Source organism: Hesperophylax consimilis, chromosome 9 (assembly GCF_061612785.1).
Source record: "Hesperophylax consimilis isolate HC1 chromosome 9, BYU_Hcon_1.0, whole genome shotgun sequence".
NCBI lineage: Eukaryota > Metazoa > Arthropoda > Insecta > Trichoptera > Limnephilidae > Hesperophylax > Hesperophylax consimilis.
The window spans coordinates 13,721,394-13,747,375 of NC_142844.1; the positions used below are offsets into that span (position 1 = coordinate 13,721,394).

The 25,982-nt window shown below is 34.4% G+C and overlaps 1 protein-coding gene across 1 annotated transcript in view; it reads left to right on the forward strand.

The window, feature by feature from the left end:
* LOC149420945 (uncharacterized) overlaps positions 1-19,039 on the forward strand; it is a 35,556-nt gene extending 16,517 nt beyond the window's left edge. The window contains exons 2-4 of the mRNA XM_089635304.1: positions 15,752-15,937; positions 16,330-16,606; positions 16,979-19,039. Coding sequence (XP_089491430.1) covers positions 15,757-15,937; positions 16,330-16,606; positions 16,979-18,668 — 2,148 coding nt within the window. The 5' untranslated portion in view covers positions 15,752-15,756 and the 3' untranslated portion in view covers positions 18,669-19,039. The remainder of the gene's footprint in view (positions 1-15,751; positions 15,938-16,329; positions 16,607-16,978) is intronic.
* Positions 19,040-25,982: the final 6,943 nt, after the last annotated feature.

The following is a 25,982-nucleotide window of genomic DNA, read 5'->3' on the forward strand; positions in this document are numbered from 1 at the left end:
AAATGTTTAACAAGCATTTAAACGATAATAAGTCCATAAAATAACAACAATAATTATAATGATCACGGCAGATTCTACGTTTATTTGTCGGTCCTGTCAGAGGTTAATTTTCCATTGCGACTTTCTACGGCGCGGCGCCCGCCCGGAAAGGTAAAGGGGCCCGAAGGGCTCATGTCTTGATTCCTGATTCCTGCGCACCCAACACAGACCTTACAAGTGTAAGGCCTGGTGGCGATGGTAGTGATCTTAAACTGTGGCTCGTGAACCAAATACGGCTCTTTGGCTACTTGAGTGCGGCTCTTTGACGAAGGACATGATTCAAATACATTCTACTTGATAATTATTAATAATATTCCACAATTGAAAATTACACTACGTAGGTACTAAATAAGGAATTTGACATTTCTTTACCGTCGAAAGCTTTTTTATGACATTTTTAAATGTGCATGATTGGTGTTCCAACATAAGTACATATTTTACTTAATAATTGTCTACATTTAATGTTGACAATTATTATTTTATCTCAAATATTTGCTTAGTATTAAAAACATTTGCTAGTACTGAGAGTACCGAGGTTACTAATCTGCAACTTGGACTTAGACTTCGGTATGTATTATTTATTGACAGAGTTCCTAAACAATGAGTCTACTGACTCTAGTATAATTGCGTATTTCAATGATTATGTTCAGTGGTTGATTAGACCTTCTACGCGAGAAGACAGTTGCGGCATTTTTTGAGGGATTTATTGAGATTCTCATTTTTTTGCACCATTAGTTGTACGCATCTTGTAGCAGCGGCAGTCGGGCGTAAAATGATATTTTTTATGCTTCCGATCTTGTTGTCCGGGTTAAATCTTCCCCATAGGAAAAACTAAACCCTTCCACTCACTTTTCCACAAATGATCAGCTAGTCAATCAACACTATGTAAGTGCATTATATAAGTAAAATAAATACAAAACAATACAAGAACAACAACACGTCAACTCACCAGATATCAAATGGGAAAAAAAATTCACCGTCTCCAGATATTTTCATATCAGAGGGTTCGGCTCGGTAGAACTTCTAACAGGGCCTATAAATCCTACTGATCCCTCAACATAAATATTTAAAAAATCTTTGTTATCCTACATGTATTCAAAATGACCGACATTTGCATCTTTATATATAAATTTTTTGATAGATCTAATACGCCAAAATTTTTTATTAGAGAGCTAGGTATAATGCCAGTAGCCGAAATAACAAATGGTAATATTTTTATAGTCTGAGAATGCCAAATTCTTTTTATTTCATTTCCTAAATCTGTGTATTTTCTTATTTTTTCGCTAACAGATTTTTGAATATTACAGGAATTTGGTATAGCGACATCAATGATATAAGTTATTTTTTTTAATTTTGTCATGTAAAACTATATCGGGTCTATTATGACTAATCGCTCGGTCTGTTAGTATAGTTTTATCATAATATATTTTATAAAATTCGTTTTCTAAAAATGAATTTGGTTCGTATTCATAATACGGTACTATATTACGGCAGTCAATCAAGTTATGTTTAGTTACCAAATTTTGGTGAATTAATTTTAAAACTTGATTGTGCCTAAATGTATACTCGGACGGTGCTAATATAGAACATCCCGATATAATATGTTCTATAGTTTCCGGAAAAGCCAAACATTTTCTACACAAATCATCAATTTGATTTGTATCTTTGATTATATGCTTTCTATAATTTTTAGTATTAATGACTCTATCCTGAATGTTAATTTATTATCATCTACGAATTGAGTGATTTTAACATTATGGTTCATTGGCTTAGGAATATTGCTTTTTTATTAATTGCTCATTTAAAATAATTGCGATTCCTATTTTTCACTGTATTTCTCTGACATAGATACAAACCTAACGTATACGGAAAGTAACGTAAAACAGCGTCAGAATCGACCCCGAAAATGCCGCCGGTCCAGGGTCCGGTCCTCTTATTACAGAGAGGAGTCAAAGGGAGCCGCGGAATCCCCCCTCCCTCCTTCCGCGTCGGACAGAATATTATAATACGTATGCAGTTAACTGTGTGCAGTTTCAGTTTGTATGGTAGTCCGCCGCCTACAGCATGAAGAATTCGGAAACTGGATTTTTTTCCCACGTTTCAAAACGCCACCCGTGCATCGATAATGCACTTACCAATCTACACGTGTATCCTTTATGCATTTTGCGCAGGGGCAGACTTACAGACCACACTCGAATAAAACATTAGTCTCGTTTGTATTTTATGAGCTACTTAACTGTATTTTTATATTGAATTGACATCTTTTTTCTTTACTACCTAACCACTTTATTATCAATAAACGTATTCTTTCTTTACGACTTTTCATTCGTTTTTACTGACTTTCAAATACGTTCCCTTCTGATGATTATTAACTTCATTTTCATCTCTGAACAGTATAAAATAAAGTCTTTATCCGCGTCTGTCTGTTTATGCGCTTAGTTCTTCTAAGCTACGCAACCAGGGTTTTTACTATCATTTAGAGAATTTCTTCCGTGAGGTTTATATATAACACATGTATAATATAATTATGGAAAAGTCTATGTTTATCCTAGAATTCACAGCCTCAAAACTTTACTTCAAATCTTTCCGAACCCAGTGTTGTAATCCGTGCCAGTAATCAACCAGTAACCATAACAGTGCCTGTAATCCCGCAATCAACGTTCTGTATTAACGAAACCGTTATTATTTTTTAACTTTACAACACAATACTAGTAATACAATAGAATATTTAAATATTATTACGATATGCCTTTACGTAATTTAAATTATAAACATGGTACAACAGCATCTACCTAATGAATTGTTGACTGAATATATGAAAGTACTAGCCTTTTTTTAATTTATTTTTAAGATTCGTTTTTCTTAGGACATGCACAGCTTTTCAACCTTAATGGACCCTCCGCAATTGCTATTTAGGTTAGACTGACATTATTTTTTAATATTAGTCTACGAAAGTATAAAATCTTAATTCTCACCGAAACACACGAGGCTTTGTAAATTATCACGTCGGTACCCGAAGGCTATCGTGGCGTGTATCTCCCCACGGACATTATTCACACATGAACCTCTCCAGTGCCAATCTCAAGCGTGAGTCCGTGAGTGCCTGGAGACTGAGGACTGGGTCGGGCTAGCCGGGTCCCTCACACCCACCTCCCCTTCCCTGTTGCTAAGTTATATTTATCTGTTAGAACCATCCAGTACTGCACATCAATGGCGTTGCAATAAGTATTGGTTTGCGCATTTAACTTTGAGACGGAAGGTTGCGGCTTTTACAAAAATCTCCTTTTGGTTTAATTTTCGTTTAATACGAAAAAATCAACCACGTATTTCCTAATAGCTGAATATTTACTGATGTAAACTTTTTATTTTCGGGAATGAAGGAATGCATATTTTTTAATCGGAAATTAACCCATTTCCTAACATCTGATCAATCTAAAACTTGGCAGATAGACTAGTTGTCGATGACAATGCAGTATTTCACCTTTTAGTGGCAATCACGGACACACACGCGGACACGGACACGCATTTCCGTGAAATCGGATGACATTACAGCAATTAATATACAAATTAATGTCGGTCCTACCCGATCAGCATTTGGCGAGGTGAATAGCGTGGTAAACTCTACTCCCTGGGAAGGAAGATACAGTCATTAGTTTTTTTATTTTATTTAAAAGACATTTTAAAATAGATTTATTATGGTAAAAAAATGTTTTTTACGGGTTTATTTGTAAACATCAAAATATATTTTATTCGCTTTGGCAAGGAAATAATACTTTTGTTCTAACACGGGGGTGAGAAACACGCGGCCCTCGAGCACTTTCGGTGCGGCCCGCTGATCACAAAAAAAAATAGTATAAAAAAATTACTTTTAGAACTCGAGAACGGTTTTCTTTCACGGTGCTTCAGTACATTTTTTAGACATTATTACAAAACCCAGAAAAAGGTTTAACATAGCTGAAGGTACTTGTGTATGCACCTACGCTACTAGAAAGCAGTGTGGACACAAATAAACATGCGATTCAACATAATTTATTTTTATTTTACTAATAATAAATTAAATGTTTATTAAAAGATTATGAGAGTAATGCTAATTAAACTGGGGGCTCGTTTACAAATAAAATTACAGTTTACAACGGACTCATCTACAGAAGCATTTAAGAAGGAAACCTTTAATGGGCGTCGGCGTCTGCTTATTTGCCTAGGGGGGCTGCTGCCCTCCCGTTTGTAAAAGACGTTTGTACCTGGCGCCAAAACTACAATCTGTTATTTTTATAATTAATGTTTAGTGCCAGATACAGACGTAACGCGTCGTCTTGGGCTAGAGGGGTCCCTGCCTAGAGCCCCAACCTTGGAGTGTGGGGGGGGGGGGCATTCAGGAACCGATTTTTAATTAATTTTTAACGTTAAATCCAAACACGCCGATGGGAAAAAAGTTCCTTAAGACTTACTGTGTCATCTTCGGGGATACTGTGAGAATGGTACACATTGAGGACACAAGAAATTTTCCATAGGGCTCCAACAATTTCCATAGGGCCCCAACAATTTCCATAGGGCCCCAACAATTCATACTCCACTCCCTTCACCCACACCACATACCTACCCCAAGGGGATACCATGAAAAAAATATTTTTCCTCTCCTTTCGCTCTCGTCACTTACTCCAGTTGGGGTTGTCATAGTTCCACTAGGCTCCGATATTATTGAGGTATTGAGATTAATGTGCTGTATTCGCAATTATTTTAGAAGACTTTTTTTATATCAAGGTATTAAGATAAACAGATAAATTTTTATTTAACCATTCCAAACGCAAAGGAATAGGTTGGGCTCCTTCATGGCTTAAAACGGCCCTGTTCATAACCCTGAGCAATAAATTCTAATCTATTCTGACTACTTCATTGTTCCTTCCCTGTAAGCTCTTTAAAAAACTTAAGCTGTCAAAAGTCATGTTACTGTATTTATTTACAGGAGATTTTCGTATTACTTATTTTTATTGTAAATAAAGCTTATTTAGCTGGAAAATATAATAAATCCCAAGAATATTTCATATTATTAAATTTTAATATGTTTTATAATATTAGAGAGAACAAACATATCTCTGAATATATGTTGCTATCTTGGAGAGACTATACGTGAAGGAAAAAATAAATTTAAAAAAAAACATACAAACACATTAACTGCTAAGACGTTTCAATTTAGAAAAATATAAATTTGCATAATACAAGTAAGTCATTACGAAAATAGTATGAGCCGACAAACGACGGGTGATGGGCATTTTACCCCTAGGTATAATATATATAAATATAATCTTATGAGTGTATAACATCAACTAATACAACATAAAAGTTAAGAATATAATAAATTTAAATAAACTATATTCTTAACTTCTTAATTATATTCTTTGATGTTATACAAGATAATATGATAACTTGATAATAAAGCACATGTCATCAACAACGCTTCGCCCGTAGTTACGAAGTTTCCAGGATATTTCGTTATTTTCCTTATCTTTCTTCACTTTTCTTGTGGATTATATTTCGCTCTTCTGTGAAAACAATGCGTGATATATTACTACTTATACGTTTAGATTTCCCACGTCCGCCACCCGTTATTTTAAATTTGATTCATAACAAAAAATGTATCAAAGAGTTCTCGCAGAAGCAAATAAATCACAAATGTAAAATACAATAGGTTATGTATTAGAACTAAGATATGTTGTGTACATGTTGTATCCGCACACCTTGTTATGTTGACAATGCCAGTTAAAAGTAACAATAGGTCGAATAATGGTACAAAAACTCTCGGCGTTTTTATACCCCTGCGGATTGTTATAATGGATCACACAATATAAATCAATAGCATCAATTTATATTAATTTATCGAGTGTGTCATAAAAGTATCGGTAGATGGAGCCGCCGATAGCCAAACCGACCGAGCTGTAAATTTTTGCATAACCAAATCTGCTTTCAATATTGTTCTTCGTCACGACTTGTCCGGTAAGTGGTACCTGGGACCTGGCTTTTGTTGGGTACCTACCGGTGACTAGTGAATAGGCTCTGCCGCACGTACACTTCGGATACGTGTTAATATACGTTTTCCAGGCCACCGCGCAGAAAAGTCTCACAATGGACTGGCGCTGTAAGCCGTTACCTTACTTTCGGACATTACTTTTCTGGAGTGGCGAGTTACCACCGCTCCGAAGCGTATTTATGGCAGAGCCTAATGGGTAGGTCTAAATATTGGGTGATGGCGAAAGATGGGTATTGGGTGGCTATTGGGTGGCCACTGGGCATTGGACATTGGGAACTTGGCACAGGATCCTAGACACTGCAATTGTCTTTGGGTAATTGTTTCTTGCCAGTAGTCATTTGGAAATGGTAACTGAACAACGGAACATTAGGCGTTGGGCATTCGGTATCGGGCATTGAACATTGGACATTGAGCATTAGGTATTCGATGGAGTTGGTATTGACCATTAGGAAGGTGGCTTAGGCTTGGGCATTGGTTCGAGTACTAGACATTCTGTTTTATGTAGTCAGCGTTGGGCATTGGACACTGGACATTAGATAATTTATTTATTTATTTATTGTAAGAAACAAACAGCAATTTTATACAGAATGAGTTATACAAGAGATTAAATATGAGGTAAGCCAAAATAGTTTCTTATGCTAATGTTGGTTAATATCATATAATACAAAATTGTAATTGGTTATAACCATTAACTGAAAATGAAATTAACAAAAAAGAAAAAAAAATCATATAAATATATTAGAAGGAAGAAGGAATAGGAAAGGGCAAGAGGCAGAGGAGGATGGGATGGGGACAGGAGATGCCTATGTTGTACCTTTTCTATAACTGTGCATTAATTAAATTAACATTTGTGGTCGTACGCTTGACTTCGTTTCGGTATTTCACAAGAGTATTATTAAGAATATCGATATTGTTAAATTGCGTGTTATATTGCGCGCATATACGGGAGATTGGAGAATTTTTTCTAAGGTTGGTTCTGCACGCGGGCAAATGAAAAAAATGTTTTTTTCTGGTTGGCCTTGTAGGTATGTGAATTCTTAAATAATTTACGAGTTCAGGAGAGTCCAGGCCGTTATTCAGAATTTTGTATAAAATATTTGATCAGATATTAATCTACGTGTTTGAAGTGGAGTAAAGTTGTGAAATTTTAAGGATTCGGTGTTAATAATAATATTTGGATAATTTATATAGCGCCGTTTTCGTGAGAAATCACTTCAAGGGCGCTTAATTATTTACAAAGGGGCGTTTGTTATTTGCAAAGAGTCATTTGAATTTATAATTTGTGTGTTTAAAAAATTTGTTTTGCACACTTTCGACAGGCATTAACTAAAGAGCATTTGGGAATTAGATAAAATGGGCAACGAACGGGTATTGAGAATTGGACATTGCGTATTGGACACTGAACATTGGGAACTGGGCATAAAGCATTGACGTTGGGAATTGGGCACTGCACACAGAGCACTAAGTACTAGGTAATGGGCCCAGGTGATTGGAAATTGGGAGGAAGTATTGAGCTGAGAGGTACTAAGAATTGGACGTGGGTACTGGACATTGGACGTTGGCACTGAGCCTTGGACGTTGGCACTGGGCATTGGGCATTGGCTTAGATTTTAGATATTAGATGTCTGATAATTCCGGGTAACTGGGTGAGCCTGGGTCCGGCCACCTAACGGCTTTGCCCTGTCACACGTTCGGAATAAAAACTAGGTTATCACTACCGACAAAAACTACTTCACTAACTTTAACAAAGAATATAATGACCCACAAACAGGGCCGCCAACAGGGGCGGGAGATGTGATTATTTTTGGAAGCTTTTTTTTTTTTTTTTAAAGAAAGACAAACATTCCCGGGTTACGAATAACCTGACAATACTTGAAAATCTCCTACTACCACCACAGTAAGCTGAAAACGTTGCTTGTGTTGTGATGGAGGACTTAGCCAGCCGAGGAATTGAACACACTACGCCTGGGTGGGTCCCAAACGCGATGTCAACTCGGCCACCGACCGGTCATACTTATTTGGTTATACTTATATACCGACATAATGTACGTTAATTTATGTGGCTGAAATTTGTGTTAGGATAGTAGATGTTCTATAAATAATTTTACTTCATAATTTAAATTCTTAAATAATAATTTATTTAAAAATCAAGCCCTTGCTTACTAAATTATTAATAATAATGATTTCATTTTAAAGTGTAATCATTAAATAGACAGATAATGAGAATATTTATTTTTAGCAAATTAGTTTAGTCTCGCTTGGCAATAAATTGAAATAAAAAATTAACCAGTTAATTTTTTTTTAATAATTACGTGCTTACTTGGTATATATGCTTACTTCCAGAACAAAAGCTCATAAAAACATTTCCGACAGGATATAACCATCTATTTACTACGAAACTGAATTAGAAAAGGGCATTTCTAAAATGTTTAAATAGTTTTAAATAGCTGTTTGTAAATTTGAAGCTTATACACGGAAAAAACTTACTTTTATAAAATACTGTTATTATATTAAAAATCTGGTCAAATTATTCGTTTTCCTGTTAAAAACGGGATTGCAGGCATTGCAGGCACGAATGAATTGATAGAGTTCCTAACAAACTATCAGTTAAAAGCGAGTGTTTTATGAGGACAGCCGAACACGTGTTCATACAAATATTTATATTGGTATGCACATACTGATATTGTCGCATTCCGTTATGATATTTATTAGGAAAACAATACGTGTTCTCGATATATTCTGAATTACTAATATTTCATCAGGAAATTGGCATGTTATCATTTTTTAACAGGATAATTTTTCTACGTGTACTTCTGTTGTGGCAAGCTCCTTGTATCTGAAATATTTTTAAAAAATCGAGTGGCTTCAGCTATTTTTAGTAAACAGTTCTTATTCGCTAAGTACTTCCCCTTCCTCTCCCGCACTGCTGGTAAATTTGTCATAACATTCCTTGAAATGAGCATGAGATTATTCTGACTGGCTCCTAGCAATTAGAACTATAGAACGATGCGCAACTTTTTTCCCAATCAAACAGATAATAGTTGATTTAAAGACTTGGTTTGAAGTACAAGAATGTGAATCCGAATCAGCTCGACCCTGTCCATGATGTTGGCTATATCATGATGCAGCCGTGATATATAGACTTCAATTCATCATGATAGTTTTGACACTAATGATCAACGAAAGAGTTCCGAAACATCTTTCGTTAATAATCCCCCTTGCATATACTTACGACGCGATGTAACTTTATTTAACACTAAAGACAAGAGAAGTTAATAAGGATTCATAGGAATTCATCATCCGATGGCATTCTGTCGGCGGGGCTGCCTCAAATTACCGTTGCGACGTGATTTCCGAACACAGGGAGTGGGCAAATTGAAAATTTCTGATTTATATGCAGATTATCATTTTGGAACCAGGGTTCAAAACCCTGCTAAGTATATATTTGAAATTTTTGTTGTGTGCAGATTATCATTTTGGAACCAGGGTTCAAAACCCTGCTAAGTATATATTTTAAATTTTTGTTTTGCGAACTTACAAGATTGTTAACACTATTTTTTCTAAATGAGAAATAATTGAAAAAAATGTAGAACAAGCAAAGAATATTGTTTTATTTTTTTTCCTATTTAAGTGGCTACTTCAAAGCTCCATAGCACATAATGAGGCCAGCTAAAAATAGGTGCGTTAACCTATAAAAAATAAGTGAAAATTCATTTTACAAAGCTCATCGGTTGAGAGTTTTTCTAATGCAGATGTTGTCCTGGATATAACAAATTGTTCGTGGAACTTAAAGAGTTGAGCAAATGCTCTTTTAAAAAGACCTGGTGAAGTGTAATTATGTAATTCTAAGTGAAATCTAAATTATAATTTCATTACTTAAATAACTCAGTCAGCTTGGTTTTGCTTGGTGATAGGTGTAATTATGGCCCAATGATAAACGATGATTCATTGGCAGCAGTTATCTTTGAAGCTGAACAGTTCAATTCATACTCTAAAAAATAATGTCCTTTAATTTTTAGACTTACAATGGAAGACAATCGACAGTAAATGTTTTAAGATTCTTATTAATTGCTTTCGGCCACAGCACATTTCAAAGCTCTCTCCAGTTCACTGTAAAAAACAAGTTTTTTTTTACAATTGCATTTGAGTCTTACAAAACTGAGTAATATTCAGTTTAATTTTACTTATCATTAAAAATTTTCTTGGCACAAACTGTAGTGTGATATTAAAATTAGGTTTTATTTCTAACCATTTATCACGGTGTGTAATTATGCTTATTTCGTAATATTATACTTACATAGATATAGGTAATATAGGTTTTTGTTTCATGCTCTCTACCCCTGGTAGAGTAGTTGTGGTTCAAAGGATTTTTTTTAATTCTGTGTTCCAGAATTCGTCCAGTATTTTTTTTTGCTAGAACAATCCCGATGAGTTACAAAACTCATTGAAATACGAGGTAATCTTACAATACATAGGTGGGAGTTAATATGTACAATTTTACATTCGTATTTTGATATCAAAATTATAAGCTTCACATACAAAACAGTACAAAAATAGAAAAATAATCAAAATTATAATTTTCACATACAAAACAGTAGAAAATAGAAAAAGAGAGGTTAAGTAGAATAAACAAGAAGAAACAAAAAAAAGGAAACAAACTTTGATATCCACATAAGCACAAAGCCAAGGTAGGAATTTACAAGAAGGTACTTACCCACTAATACATTGGTAAAAATAGATTATGTTCGATTATAAACAAAAGGGGATAGGAAAGGAGAGAAAAAGAAATAAGACAAAATACAACACGAAAAGAATTACGTATTTTCGTTTCTATATCTTTAAAAATAATATTATTTTAAAGCCTTACTTTGAATGTGTTGTATATGCTGACTATTTTTATACATATCTAGATGAGAGTTATAGAGTGTGTAGGCAATATAGTTAAGACACTATATCCCATATTAATTGTTAATCTGCCCCACTATCCATGGGGGAAGTAACATAATGAAAAATTTATTTTTTAAATCGCTTTCTTACAATTTGTTTTTTTTTTGCCTGCTTTCAATTTTTGGAAACCTACCTTTAAAAAAATATTTTTAGAAATATATTATTACATTCATTTAATTAATGTAATTATTTAGAAGCTTCTTGGGAGTGAGTTGACATGTGAAATTTTTTACAGTCTTAACTCCCAACACCTATTGATCCAGATTATAGATAGACCAATCAGATCAACAAAGCATTTTTATTTTGCACAAGCAAAAATTTTAAATTCAAATTTATTTATCTCGTTCATTATCTTCGTCCTGCAAATCAAACGGCAAAAAAAGGTGCAAAAAATGAGTCATCGATATTGATATATGGCTTTGCTTATTTGCGAGCGCTATGCCCGGGAACTCGGCGTTATAAACTTTATTGGTCGGGACCACTGGTCTGAGACACGCCGATAGAAGAGTGTTGTGGGCGTGTCCGTATGCCCGAAGTTATGTCAATTTTTCCTTACTTCGGAAGAAGTTGATCAACTTTAAAAATTCTTTATTTTTCGTGTGATTTCTTCCAAGAGTCCTAACTAATCCCAACTGTGCAAGTGTTGGACCATGACATCACCATTTTTTTGAGGCTGAGGAATGTGGGAAAGGGAAATAGATAAGGAAGGGGAAATAGGAAGAAATAGGAATAGAATATCCACCTTCAAAGTGTACAACATATACACCCTGCTAATTTACTAAGAATTATTCGTAATCCGATTCACAACGGGATTGCAGGGCCTTTGAATTGATAGGTTTTCTTATAAAAGTATACTAAAATACGAATGTATTATCACGATGTCGGAACACGTGATCATCAAAATTATAATATTATCGCATTTCGTCATTATATATTATCAAGACAAATGCTTGTGCATGAACAAGTTTTGAAATGGCCTGCAATCTCGTTTTTAACCGGATTACCAATATTTTGAAGAAATTCTTAATAAATTAGCGATACTCATTTCTCCCCGTGTACTATGTACATTTTTTCGTTTGTTTAATGTGATATTATAATAGTAATTAAATGAAATGTATTACTGGAGCTTGGTAGTAGAAAATAAAAATTATAAATATTTGAGTTGGTAATATGTGTTTCTTTACATACATCCCACGTCTAGAGACTTTGTGTTCAGTGGTCTGGATAATAATATTAGCTGTGTATTTGATTGCTTTATCAGAACTGACTGATCAGGAACACGGCATCTCAAACAATGCTAATTGATCACCTCGTTAAACTTTATGGCCGCGAACCGGCGGTCCTGTGATCACAAAGAGAATTATATATTTATATTTTATCTTCCGCTGACCCGTTCGAGATTATTTATTTATTATTTAATCTAACATTGTTTTCACATTAGCATAAGATGTTGTGGCGCGGAGCTTTCTGCTGGGATTATTCGCTTTTTTTGTTTGCGAATTAACACCTACATACAATATTATTGCATAACGAAGAACATATTTACTATTGTATACTATCTTTATAAATGCACTATTTTGTACATAGAAATTGCCATTGCATACTTCTTGATTTTTCACAAAAACGGCACACTACAAATTATTATTATTTTGTTTCATTCTGAGTAGGTACACCATCACCTACATAGAGAAGTTATTATTTCTTACTTATACTCGTATTTGTCCGAAAATTAGTGACACAGTCTAAATCACATTTGGCGTTTATGATTTTGTGGTAAAACTTTTTTTCTTTCGAGTAAGTCCAGAGATGGAAATTTTAATGTCAAATTTGAAAAAAAAATTAACTCTGCGGGGTTACTACCAGCTGTGTTTTGTCTTTAAAATGCGTCGAAGCGTCGACTCCAAAAGTTTTTTTAACCCTGTAGTTGCCAAAAAGACGAAAAAAATTAAAACGATTATTATCGTAAAGGACTGTTGTTCAAATGTTAATATATAAAATTCAGCCTGGATATATTTGTGCATAAAACTTGAAAAGTTTGTTCTTATTAGTGCCAGAAGTGTTTAGAGAGCAGTTTGAAGCTCGATGAATACTTAAGGCAATGTCTCTGCCCAGGAAGAAGTAGAATTAAAGTCAATGTAATGTAGTTTTTTAACAGTGTCATTGTGGTATACAGTAGTGAATAGTGGAAGAAAATGAAGACGCCCGACATTAAGACGAAAGACATTAGAAACAGCGAAGCATTGCGGGGTTCACTGGTATTTTATAAAACACGACTTCTTTGAAATGGAACAAAAACATATCGAAAAATGTTAAAAAAAACAGAACCCTGTGTGCAATTACTTTTTCAACTCGGCCAATGTATAGAGAATATCTTTCGAAAAAAATCTAAATGCACTGAACACAAAAAATATTTTTTTTTGTTCCTTTGTGATGTAAATTCACCAATATCCCGCTTGTAACACCACTTTCCGGACAACGTTTATAATAATGTGTAATCCGCCAAATACAGTCTCAATGGGAGAAATGTAGGTAGGTACTTGTATGAAGTGATATTAAAAAGTTCAATGATTTTCTGCATAGTGGTAGTTGAGCTTTTCCGTAAAAGTTAATTATTGTTAAATGTTTTATTCTAAATATCTAACGGATAAACGAGTATATCATGCAGACCGGACAAGTTTATCCAGTGCTCTCTGTGGAGTGCTTTTTCAGACATACAGCATTATTACACTTTATTTTTAATTTTTTTTATAATCAATATAAAGTTGTTTTACAGATGTTTTTCGATATCTATTATATTATATTATTTTATTATCGATACTTATTCTGGGGTATTTTATAACTCGGTAGGTTCAGTGATTTTTAGTGATATTTTGATATATATAAAATTACTGTTCCATTTTGCTCGGGAAAGTTATAATAGTAATACACATCACGTTCAACGTAATGTTTCGTATTTAATTCACTTTTTTAATTTAATAAATCGAATTAGATATATTGTCGATCTTTTAGATACATTTATAATTCAATGTTTTAACGACAGCCTTAATACCCTCATTGTAAAACCCATCATACTAAATAATTTTGATATCAAAATAATCGCTTTTTCATAACCTGATAACGCAGAGATGACTTCTAGATGCAGCCAATCAATAATAAAATGACAAAATTAAAAATAATCGAATAAAGTATCGAAATTCTCGAATAAGTTTTTTAGTTGATTATTTTAGTGATTTTGTAAAGATCGAGATATTTTGGTTGTTAAAGTAATCGTTAATAATCGCATCATTAGAAAAGAATATCTATTTTCCCAATAGTTTGACAGCATAAAATTAGTTATATCCATAATTTCTATCCTTTTTAAACATTTAAAAAGGAGAGTTTCATCAATGTTCAAATCTAATTATTATGTCTGTATTATTCATAACGCTGCAAGAAAAAAAAATTATGTTTGTATGTGTGATTGTACTCATTTACAAAAAAACCTTTATCTTTTGTTTGGTCGTGCCTACTTTGCACGTAAAACATATCAATTATGATAACAATGCGATGCTTATCATGAAAATTCTTATCTCCGACTGTAATCAACTAATTACTATTTCACATTACAGGATCAAACTTGATTAAAATTCAAAAATATATAATTTATACTTCATTCGTCGGAATATTATATTAGTCCCAGTACCTATCTCGCAAGTGTGGGGTCGACTTATTAGTCACCATGTCAGGGTAGGAACCAAGTAGGTACGAGGCACCAGGTAGGTACCCTCGTTATCTACCTCCATAAAGGGGTAAAGCACTGTTTCTTCTCCGCCGAGTCACGAACTCGTGATCGTATCGCAGCCCACATCACTTGTACTCAGTTAATCGTTTACTGGCCCTGCAAACCGGGGATTTTCCTTTGAAATAACGCCAATACCTAGTCAAAGATACTTTACTAGTCACGCCAAAATATATAAAAAGGGTTAAAAAGTTACATAGATAGTACTTTGCTGTTTGAAATTACCTTATGAAACACGTCAAATTTTCTATTATTTGGAAATCAAAAATTACTATTGAAGTCGCTTTAAAATTTATCTATTTTTGTCAGCAAAAGATACATTTTGTAGGTAACTAGTCGTCAGGTTTGCCACGCGTAAAAATGGCGATTTTTTGACATAAGTAATTGAAATTATTGCAAGATATCTTTTTACGATATTTGCCATTCATAAAATGACTTGGTAAAAAAACAACTCTCAAATTCGAATTAAATGGTAACGATTGGTTGTACGTGGGCACGTTATGTGCTACGTAAAATGCTCAACATAGGTAACTCAGTACTGACTATTATCAAAGACACCTCATGCTTCGACTTATGACAGGTCTTATACAAACTTAGTATAAAGTAGTTCAACTATTGTTACACTGGTATATATTTCTTTTGAATTATGCATTGTCTTACTACACTTATATTAATAACTGTATCACTTATCTCCACGGGAGATCCCAGTGAGGATATCATTATGTCTATGTGTTAATAAGAAAAGAAGACAATAAATCATTATTATTATTATTATTATTACTTACAATAGTGTTTTTGTTTACACATTAATTGTTCTTTAATTTATTGCTATTATTATCCTGTTTACCACTGTATGCTTGTAATTCGATTATCACTGTATTGTAAAAGACATTATAAGGCCTTTGAATAAACAAATAAATAAATTATGCGCAGTTACTTATATATACATTTATTTTTTGCAGAAACAATGAAAAAGGCTAAATCTTCCAAAAGAAAACCAAAGAGACTCAAAATGGAAGCGATCAAAAGCCTGACTATCGTCTTCCTTCTTTCCTGCCTTGGAACATGTCTTGGAGCCAGCATTCCTGGATCTGAAGGGGATGAAGCAAATCCTGGAAAGTTTGAACAAAGACATCCTAACATATCATGTACGTTTAATAATTATAATTTATTTACGTTTTAATAATTATTTTGAGTATCAAGATTGCGAAAGAACAGAACTATTTTCTTAAAATATACCTATACATTCAGAGACTTTCTAGCCAATTGCATATTGAATATCGCAAGGTATATAATATTAATTAAGTCCGTTCATTGTTAGAATATCTAAAATACGACATCTAAAAATACAATATTGTAGCATGTACAGTTGAACTTAAAAGAGACGTACATGATCGAAGAGAAATTAAGAGAAGTTATAAATAATATTTTTTTGTTGACACCTTGAAGAGGCATTTAATTTGACATTTCTAATCGCTTATCATCGGTTGCCAACTATAATTTGCTTTTACGCTTATTCGATTATTGTCTTTGATTTCAGATGAAATTGGAGCTAAAAGTTCTCGAGGTCTCTTCTCACCCAGGATGGATTACGAGCAGTGGAAGCCACTAGGAAGAGGAGATCCTCTTCAAAACGACCCAACGTACGACTACGTTCCACCAGTGCTGGAGAGGGTCCACTACTGGGTAGAGCCTCCTATAAGGAAACAAGACGGACCTCCACCACACGAAGGGAAAAAATCCGAAATCCTAGTTCTAGGAGTTTCATCGAAGAAATCAAGCACCAGTCCGCCCACGGCCGAGAACAGAAGAGACCCGTACGAATCGTTCCTTAAATTTATTGATGGACCAAAATTTACAAATCAAAATCATAATCCATATGTTCGAACGAGCCAGGGACAGCGACCGCTGCATTCACAACCTCAATCCTATCATTCATTTTATAAAAATAGATTTGATGATGTTCATTACAAATCGGACGAACAGCGTATGCCTTACACTGTGCTGGTACCCCCACCGATTCCTCCACCCCACATGGAGCTGCCGCTATTTAAACCCAACCCTCCACCCCCCTCACCGCCACCCCCGTCAACCACCGCCAGGCCGGTCTACACCCCGCCTGCGACCACTACCGCTCCCCTGCCAACAGTTTCATTGCAAGAGGCTAATCTGGTGTATCATTCTTCCAGCGATGCTGGAAACAACCAATGGCAAAAGGGGTCTAACCAGTATGAGCCGGGCAGTCAGTATGCCACATGGAGGACACCAACGGAAAATCCATCCAACGTAATCACTTTCCAAGAATCAGAAACACAGGATAATCCTGTAGTTTTTAAGCGTAATTCTTCCAGCACTGCAAATACAGTGCGATTTGTACAGACGCCGTTACATGTATCCCAACCTTTGGAAAATCGGAGACCACATAATTCGCCGATCATATTCCCTACGGAGACTGGTCGAATCGTCTTTGAACATCACTCATCATATAATCCAAACTTGGCGCATGGATCAATTTCGCAAGACTCATTGAGGATTCCGACATCAGATATCATGTTGGGGCAGTCTCCTATTATTTCAGCTCCTACCAGAAGTCCTGCATTACATGTTCTCCACGTGGCTGGCTCTCAGCCTGCCGCCACGCAGATGGCAGTTGGCAATCAGCCAATGCACAAGGGTCAAGTATCAGATGATACTATTGGAAATACATACGTAAACATTGGAAAACCAAACGCGCATATTCAAAAAGAAATCACTACCAACACACCATATATATCAAGCCCTGTCTACACTACAACAGAAAAATACAAAAATACTTACGAACCATTTATTTCATCCGCAAAGCCAGTCCACCATGTTTTGCAAGCTTTACCAGCAAACTATCTAAATAATCAAATAAACTCTGTGTACACTAATGTAGGCTCCCAGAACACTCATCTGATCAACAATGGTCAACCGTTCAACAGACGCCCAGGTCCTATAACAGATGATATTATAATGCACTCCATGCAAACGATGCAGACGATGCAAACAATGCAACCACCGCCGCCTTCCCGATTCACTTCAATGAAAACTACTAAAAAGCCATCTGGCTTTTTACATCCCCTTTTACATAAAGAATCGTCTACAGAGAAAACAATATTAACCTCAAGTTTCTCGTACACCCCTGCGACGTCAACCACTCCAACGCCCACCACTACAGCAGTTGCGTCGCTAACAACCGACCCGCTATTCAAACACTATAAACAACCAATGGAGCCACTTAGAGGCCCAATGTACCTCATTATTCAGGGACATTCAAAGGTAAAAACCTACGGACCGAGTAACAAAGAAATACTTAGAGATTTTTCTATGCCAGAAAACAACGAAATCCCACAACTAGATAAATACCCCGTTAAACATTTACACGGACATAAAGAAAGGTCAGAAAATAAGGAAGATACCCAACACTCCCGAACCAAAAATGGTAGGACCTTGAAAGATCTCGTAAACGTGGGTTACGGAAACTTTCAAGAAGCCGAAATCGGTGTAAAATACGAAGTCAGTGATGATAAAACTTTGACAATGAATGAGAAATACCACAAGGGAATAGTAGAATCAGAAGAAAACGAAATGGCTGAAATACAAAAATTGAAAAAACTCGCTAAAATCAGAAAGAAAAGACAACTCGAAGAATTTATTCCAGTAGTAGAAGATACTGTTGAAACGTATGTTTATGATTACTTAAAGAGACAAAGCGAAGGATCGGGTGTAGGTGCCATTGTAGCTTCAGCCATAACAAATGATAGCTCAGAATACGATATTAATGTTTTAGAAGATGACGACGATGATGATGATGATGATGACGAAGACGATGACAACGAAGTAGACGAAGACATTTAAAAGATAATTGTGATATAATTTAGAAAAACATTTTAATAACTTTTTATTATTTTATAAGGACTTATTATTTAAGTGATTTTGGACTGTACGGTGAAGGGGGAGTTAAATTTATTACTCCGGAATTGGTATTGGAAATAGTGCTTCAAGACTATTGGGTGTATTCTTACACGACTTCTCGCGTACATTCTTCATTTGGTATGTGCTGACTATCGACTTACAAGATTACTTATAGTATGTACGCTTGACATGTTTTTTATAGTTTATATTTACTTTTCGTCATTTATTTGATTTTTTGTGCAACGTACTATTGCTACAAATCAAATAAGAATTAGTATTATTTTCATTCAATCATTATTTATTTGTTAAATATAAGCCCATTATTTATTGATATTATTTAGCAAAGATAATAATATCACTGTCTTTCTTTGAATTCCATAATAAAGATGAAAGAATCAATTTTTAGTGACTTTTATTTTGAAAGATGCATACAAATTTAACCTACAACTTACATACATTACAATAACTTATCAAAAAGAAACACATATAACACAATCGCTCTTACCTTTCATTAGTAAATTATTGGCTTCATTGATGCACTTGAGTATATCCAAAAAGATATTTATTTTTAAACAAAAACCTCGATGTATTACACATTATTCAATTATTATAATTGATACTACGGCGGTTCGAGAGTTAATACACAGTCACATCAATCCTAAACTTTCTATTAAGTTTGTGTAAACAATTGAAAATCCTTTATGATATCGCTGCTATTTCAACTCCGCCCACTAAACCATAAATTTGTCAATGGTACCAAATTTAACCTGTTCATATTTTAATTCACTTTACATGTAAATATTTTACATATTTTTGTGGTTTGGTGAGTCTACGTCCACTCCGAATCCCATACATTCTACTGGTACATGGGAACCGTGTCATAATTTAATTGTTAGATGTGTATCGCTTACGTACAATGCCTTCTCGGAAGTGAAATGTGTGACTTAAATTATAGCCAAGATTTTCTGACCTCCAATGTAACAAGAATATATTTTGTTGGTCTGATAATTGATTCAGTTACAATGTTTCCACCAGAGACTCTTCGGTGAGTCCTAATAACATATTGATAAGATTTGAAGGAAAAACAATTAAGTATTAATCGAAATAACTTTTAAAAACACTGAATATTTAATGTTGTGCTTAATCAAAAGTATTAAATTAATATTTCACGTAAAAATTCACGAATTTAAAAAAAAAAAACAAATAAATATATTTTTCCCATTATCTTTGCGGCGAGAAACAGATTATGGGGTTATTCTTCTAATTGTAAATATTGTAGTTACGCAGGAGAAAAAAATATAATTATCCCCGAAATGACAGAATTTTTGGTTTTAAAAAGTAGTAATTAATACTCACATCACAGTTGTAAGAACGAACTCTAAATATTGTAAGGTAGATAAATAATGTTTTTGATCAAAGCCGTCAGCCCACCATGAAACGTACAGTAGTAAATGTAGATACTAATGAAGACGTACACTCTCGGTAATTATAAACATGTCAACTTGCGCTTGAAATCGATAACATAAATGCCACCGAGAATTTACTCGGTCAGCGATTGTGAAAAATTTCCTATCGATATCAGAATGGCCTATAAAAACGATTATATGCAACGAGAACGTTGCATTGCATATATGAAAAATTAGCAGTAGCAAACCAGCTGTCTGATCAAAAAAACATTTCCTTACACATCTGTCACTCGTCTTGTATCAAGAAACCGATATAAGGAGCAAACTACTTCGGACGGAAAATCAAGGCTAAAGAGAAATCATAATTAAATCCCGTCGTAAAAAGCTATTAGGATCATTGGACAACTTTTTACCAGTCGTCAAGAAACTGTACGGAGTTCTTGATTCTTGGTAGTGTCTGGATGCTGATCGGAGAGGACAGAGCACATGGCTGGCATCGTGGCACCAAAAGCGACCGCTTTGCTTCTGAGTCTGTGAGTGTTACAATAAATGCTTTAAAAAATGACAACAGTGCAGCGTGGAAAGAAGCTGTCGGAAAGGGATATGGCGAGACAAGAAGCGACATTATCATCGTAACCATTGAGAAGTATTTTCATCAATGATTTATCTTCTTTGGTGTAGTGGAAATGCAGCGTGGCGCAGGATGGATTCCGAGGAATAGTACAGATAAAATAGGGTTCGATAAATGAAAAAAAATCGTGCATTCATCAATCTTTTCCATACAAAGTACCAAAATGCACAAAATGAATAACAAAATTGATACATTTCTGAAAATTTGCTCATACATTCTTCTTGGCAGTAGAAATGAAGATCTGCAAAAAAGCGATCGAACACCCCTCGAGCGAGTTAAACCTTGTAATTTTCATGTTTTTTTTTAACTACACTTTAAAATTAACTTCATTATTGATATTATCGACTTGGGAGTGGTCTCATTCGATTCAGCACGAATGAAAACAGTGTAAACCATACCTCACTCGACTCACTTGACGATTGTAGATACTTCGTGTCGCGCTATTTATAATACGTACTTCTATGCGGAGAACTGCACGGCAACGAAATGAAAATAAAATGACGCATTCATAATGATATCAACAACATTTGTTGTGATACATATGACAATAAAAATCGAGTAGATATGTATATCAATGCATTGGATTCGAATTAAGATACCACTGTCACATCTGGCTGAAATTACATTGAGTTTGAACAGAAAGTAATTCGCATTGAGGCATTGAACATGATTTAAATGTAGGTACCTACTTACGTAGATTCGTGTGCACACGGAAAGTGAAGCATTCATGTCATATCTTATTATGCACTTACTCTTGAGTGCATAATCCTTACGCGTTACATGCATATTATCATAATAATAATAACATGAAAGTGAACAGAGAGATATTCAGAGATATTTTGCATGAAAGCATTATTATTTAAATATCTTACTGAGAGATCAAACGAATATGACTCACGTGAGAAGCGAAGTTGTTGATTAATGTGATTACAAAACATTTTGCGACTTTGAAGTAAAGTTAGAACGTTTGTGTTCATAAAGAAATTTTAAAATTGATATCCATGGAAGATTAGTTATGATAAGCCATTGTGATTTATAAACTTATGACAGATTACAAGAAAAATTAATTGATGAATATCACTAAAAACTACAAAAAAATGTCAGATGCTTGCAAAGATTGTAAAAAAAAAGATATGATTTTTGATTTGTCGTGACAGAAAAAAATGATTGATTCATTGACCTTTTTTTAAATTACTGGAAAAAGAATTTATCTTATCTATCAGAACCATCGACCAACAAAGTCTAGACAGGGCGTATGGATGTTAAAAATGACACCGAAACCAAAATTATTGGTTCCAAAAATTGGGCTACAAAAAATGTATCGAAAAGAAAGCACATCATTTTACAGGATTCGCAGATAATAAGAATTGTTTTATATCTTTTGTTGGTCCAAAGGACCAAATTTGTCTCCCAAGATATTATCCTTTCGAAGCGAGACGACGGAATCATATGGGGAGTTTGGTTATAAAACGACTCGTTGGTTGACCAAATTATTCGACCGAATTTGTATGACAAGCCATATCTATAGTTAATATATCGATGATCAGAACTATAGATTGTAGAATCATTAATTTAGTAATTCTAGTTAATGGTTTTCAGTTTCAAGTGTCAACGTTTTTTTCTCTTGGAATTTTCTTAAAGCGGTAAAGGTAAAAAAAGATTTATCAACGTTGATGTCCTTGTCGGTACCTTTTAAAAAAAGAAAACCAATACTTATTAGATTACCTACCACAAATACTTTACAGTTAATGATTCTCTGTAAACAATGACATCAAAAATTTCGCTCTCATTTTAACAGAACTCTGAATAACTGAAGCAGAAAAGGACGCTCGAACGGGGAGTTCTGACATCAGAAATTAGCTAGGATTTACTTTCTGGGGTTTGTATGAATTTGTAAAACAATCCTTTACCTAGCACATTAGCACATTTCAAACAATACGACGTACTTAAATAATGTGTTCACTGTTTTGGCACTGCAATACGTTTTTGTAATTTGAGAAATTTTGTATTTGATGAAATGATTTTTTCCCCTTAAAGCTGCTGCCACACGCAAAGCTCACATCAAAAGTTAATGTACAGCGCATCATCTTTTCTACCGACACACGACGCTATCAAATATTTCTTCCTATGGTAGGAGAGGGGGTCAGTTGAATTCGAGAGCGGCCGAGGAACATAATTTCATCTGTCAAAGTGACAACTTTACTTACTGACAGCTTGAGCGCGTTTTCGAAATGGATGATACTTGTCGCCTATTTCTGGATCTGTTGGACAGCTCATCCTCAGATGATGATGCCGCCAACTATATAATTATAAATGCTATTTATAAAGTTTTTAGATTTTAAACAATCTGCGCGTAAATAGCGCATTTTCACATAACCTGACATAACCTCTCCGTCGAATCAGGAAATTCGCAGTTCGCACGCCGATCGACGAAAGCGACATATAATAAATTATTGTAAAATAAGCTCACGTCGATTTCCAAAAATGTCGAAGGCAAAGGCGGCAAGGACCAACACCAGGGCAGGGAACGAGAAGAGAGCACGAGAGCTGACGAGAGCAAACCAGATTACCCAGGAAAACAATTGAAAACAATCAACAAACGAACAAACTAGAAGCTTCTCTATGTAGGTATCAGGCCGTCCAACTTTATCAAAAAACCGAATGATATTACCATATAAACATAGAGATTAAAAATATGATTAATTTTGAAAGGGCGAAAATTTGTTTACTTCAAATTCAAATATTGATTATATTTATATTTTAAATATATGTTAAGTATGTTTGCCAAATAAAGTTTTTTTTATGTTTCTAAATATACTAGCACACATGACGATATGAGCTAACATAATAAATAAGAAATGCATTATTAGGCTGCTTATGTCATGGCTGTCAAAGGGAACACGGAACTTAGTTGGTAGCTCCGTAATTAAAATGACCCCCTCTCCTTTTTACGGCGGAGAGGGGGACGCATAACTTTTCAAATATCGCGTCGGGAGCGGTTACGTAAAATAAATTCGGTTAGCGAAGTTCAGAACCACACTTATAGCGCGTTATCTTTTTACGTGTGTCGGGTCTGTATGGGATTGTATGGCGAGCGCTATTGTGCTTTATATTATCTGTTGATGTGAGCTTTGCGTGTGGCAGCACCATGACTCTTCAAATTATTTAGGCATGTTCCGAAGACAAGGTGGAGTACCCACCTACGTAACACTGAGTCATTTTGCAATTTCTCAAAATTGAAATAAGATTTAATTTTATAAAATGAAAATGCTTAAATTAAGGTAGATAGATACCCATGTAAATAATAAGATTGGGGTCATTTTAATTGCTACCGTAGTAGAAAGTAATGCGATATGTTATAGGTAATTATGGCGAGTATTTGCTCTGCTTCTAGGCGCCCCAATGCGACTTCCCGCGTATTTATTCTCGACGGGTAAAAACCATCTTGCGATCCAAGGCCTTTTCCCATTTCCCAGAATATTATTCTCGCTTATCAAGTAGGTACCGGCTGACCAAGATAATATCGCACAGCCATTTAAAATTTCATTTATCGACTGACTTTTAAATGTATCACGACTTATATTGTTGCGAACTTATGGTAGATACCTACACGCATATTTTATTTTCCTCTACTGCTTAGTATCCTTAAATTACACTTTTACATTAATATTTATTAATTATTTTACGCTTACATTGGAAGGTAGGTAAATAGTGTTTTCCCACCAATTTTCAAATAATTCTCGTTTTTGCACATTACCTATAAAGATGGCTGCGATATTACCAAACTGCACGTTCAATAATTGAAACACAATCAAATAATATTGATATAGAGCTACGTGGTAAGTGTAAATACTGTACATAGGTACCTACATCTACTCCAATTTGGTTACATTATTCATCGCCGATTTTATTAGAAGTATAGCGGGTTCACTCGTTTCAATTTTGGTTGATCAACTCGACACATCAGGAATACCTGCCTACCTTTAGAAATAAATAACACGAAATGTGGAGATTACGGTGCATGGAATTTTTTTTATCTATTCTCGGGTTAATATGCAGATATGAATAAGTTTTAAAAATAAATATGTTCGTAAATAATATCATAACCTCAATAAAGTATTGATTACCTGGTGACATACCTATGCGCAGGGTACTTACCTACTGGCAACTGGGGGTATGATAACATGGAGAATCAAGTTTTTTTTCTAACGCTGCGCCATCCTCATTCTTCTTAGTGGGAGATGCTAGTATTTATGGAGGCACTGTGTTTCTATTTGTAGAAGCTAGAAACAGATGGATTTTAAAGTAAACCACTGAATAAAAAACACATATCATTTACAACATAATCGAAGCATTCTGATTAAATTGTTTGACCTTTTTAGTGATTTCACATCGGCTGTTCCGTCTAATTACTACCTGCATACCGAGCCTTTCTTATGCCGATGTATTACTGAGCTAACAAATCTACCCACTTAAATCGTCTTTGACATGTTTGCTGAGAAACAAATGCTTATTAGCTATTTCCTTTGTGTATTACCTAGCACATAGGTAGGTACTGCAGTGACTAAGATTTAAATATATATATATATATATCCCGCTATATATATATATATATATATATATATATATATATATATATATATATATATATAATTATATATTATGTGATTATTGGTCCGGTTGTGTTAATAAGTGTACTGTGTAGGTATATTTTTTATTGTTTTAAGATATACCTATATTTTTTTAATATAGCTTTTTTTGTATTTTTATTTTGTTTGTGGAATTATTTTATTGTTTCCCTCATTTATTTGTGTCGAGTAATATTGTTGAATGTACAGTTTTAAATAATATGTTTTTAACTTTGTAACCGTTGTTGTTTATCCACTTGAGCGATAGCTACCCAAATTAAGGTGAAACGAATACATTGAAAAGAATTATAATTAAGTATTTAAAAAAAAATTTAAGCCGAACATCCGGAAATCTCCATCGCTCTAGTGTATATATTATATTAAAAAATCTCTTAAAACTATTCGTATTCCCGTTAAAAACGGGACTGCAGGCCTAATAAGGCCTAAGGCGGGACTAATGAATTAACGGATTTGCTAATAAACTAAAACACGAACGTGTTATGGCGATTTCCCAACACGTGTTCATAAAATTCAAATATTTTCGCATTTTATCGTTGTAGATAAACGTAGCTCTATGAACGCGTGTTCCGAT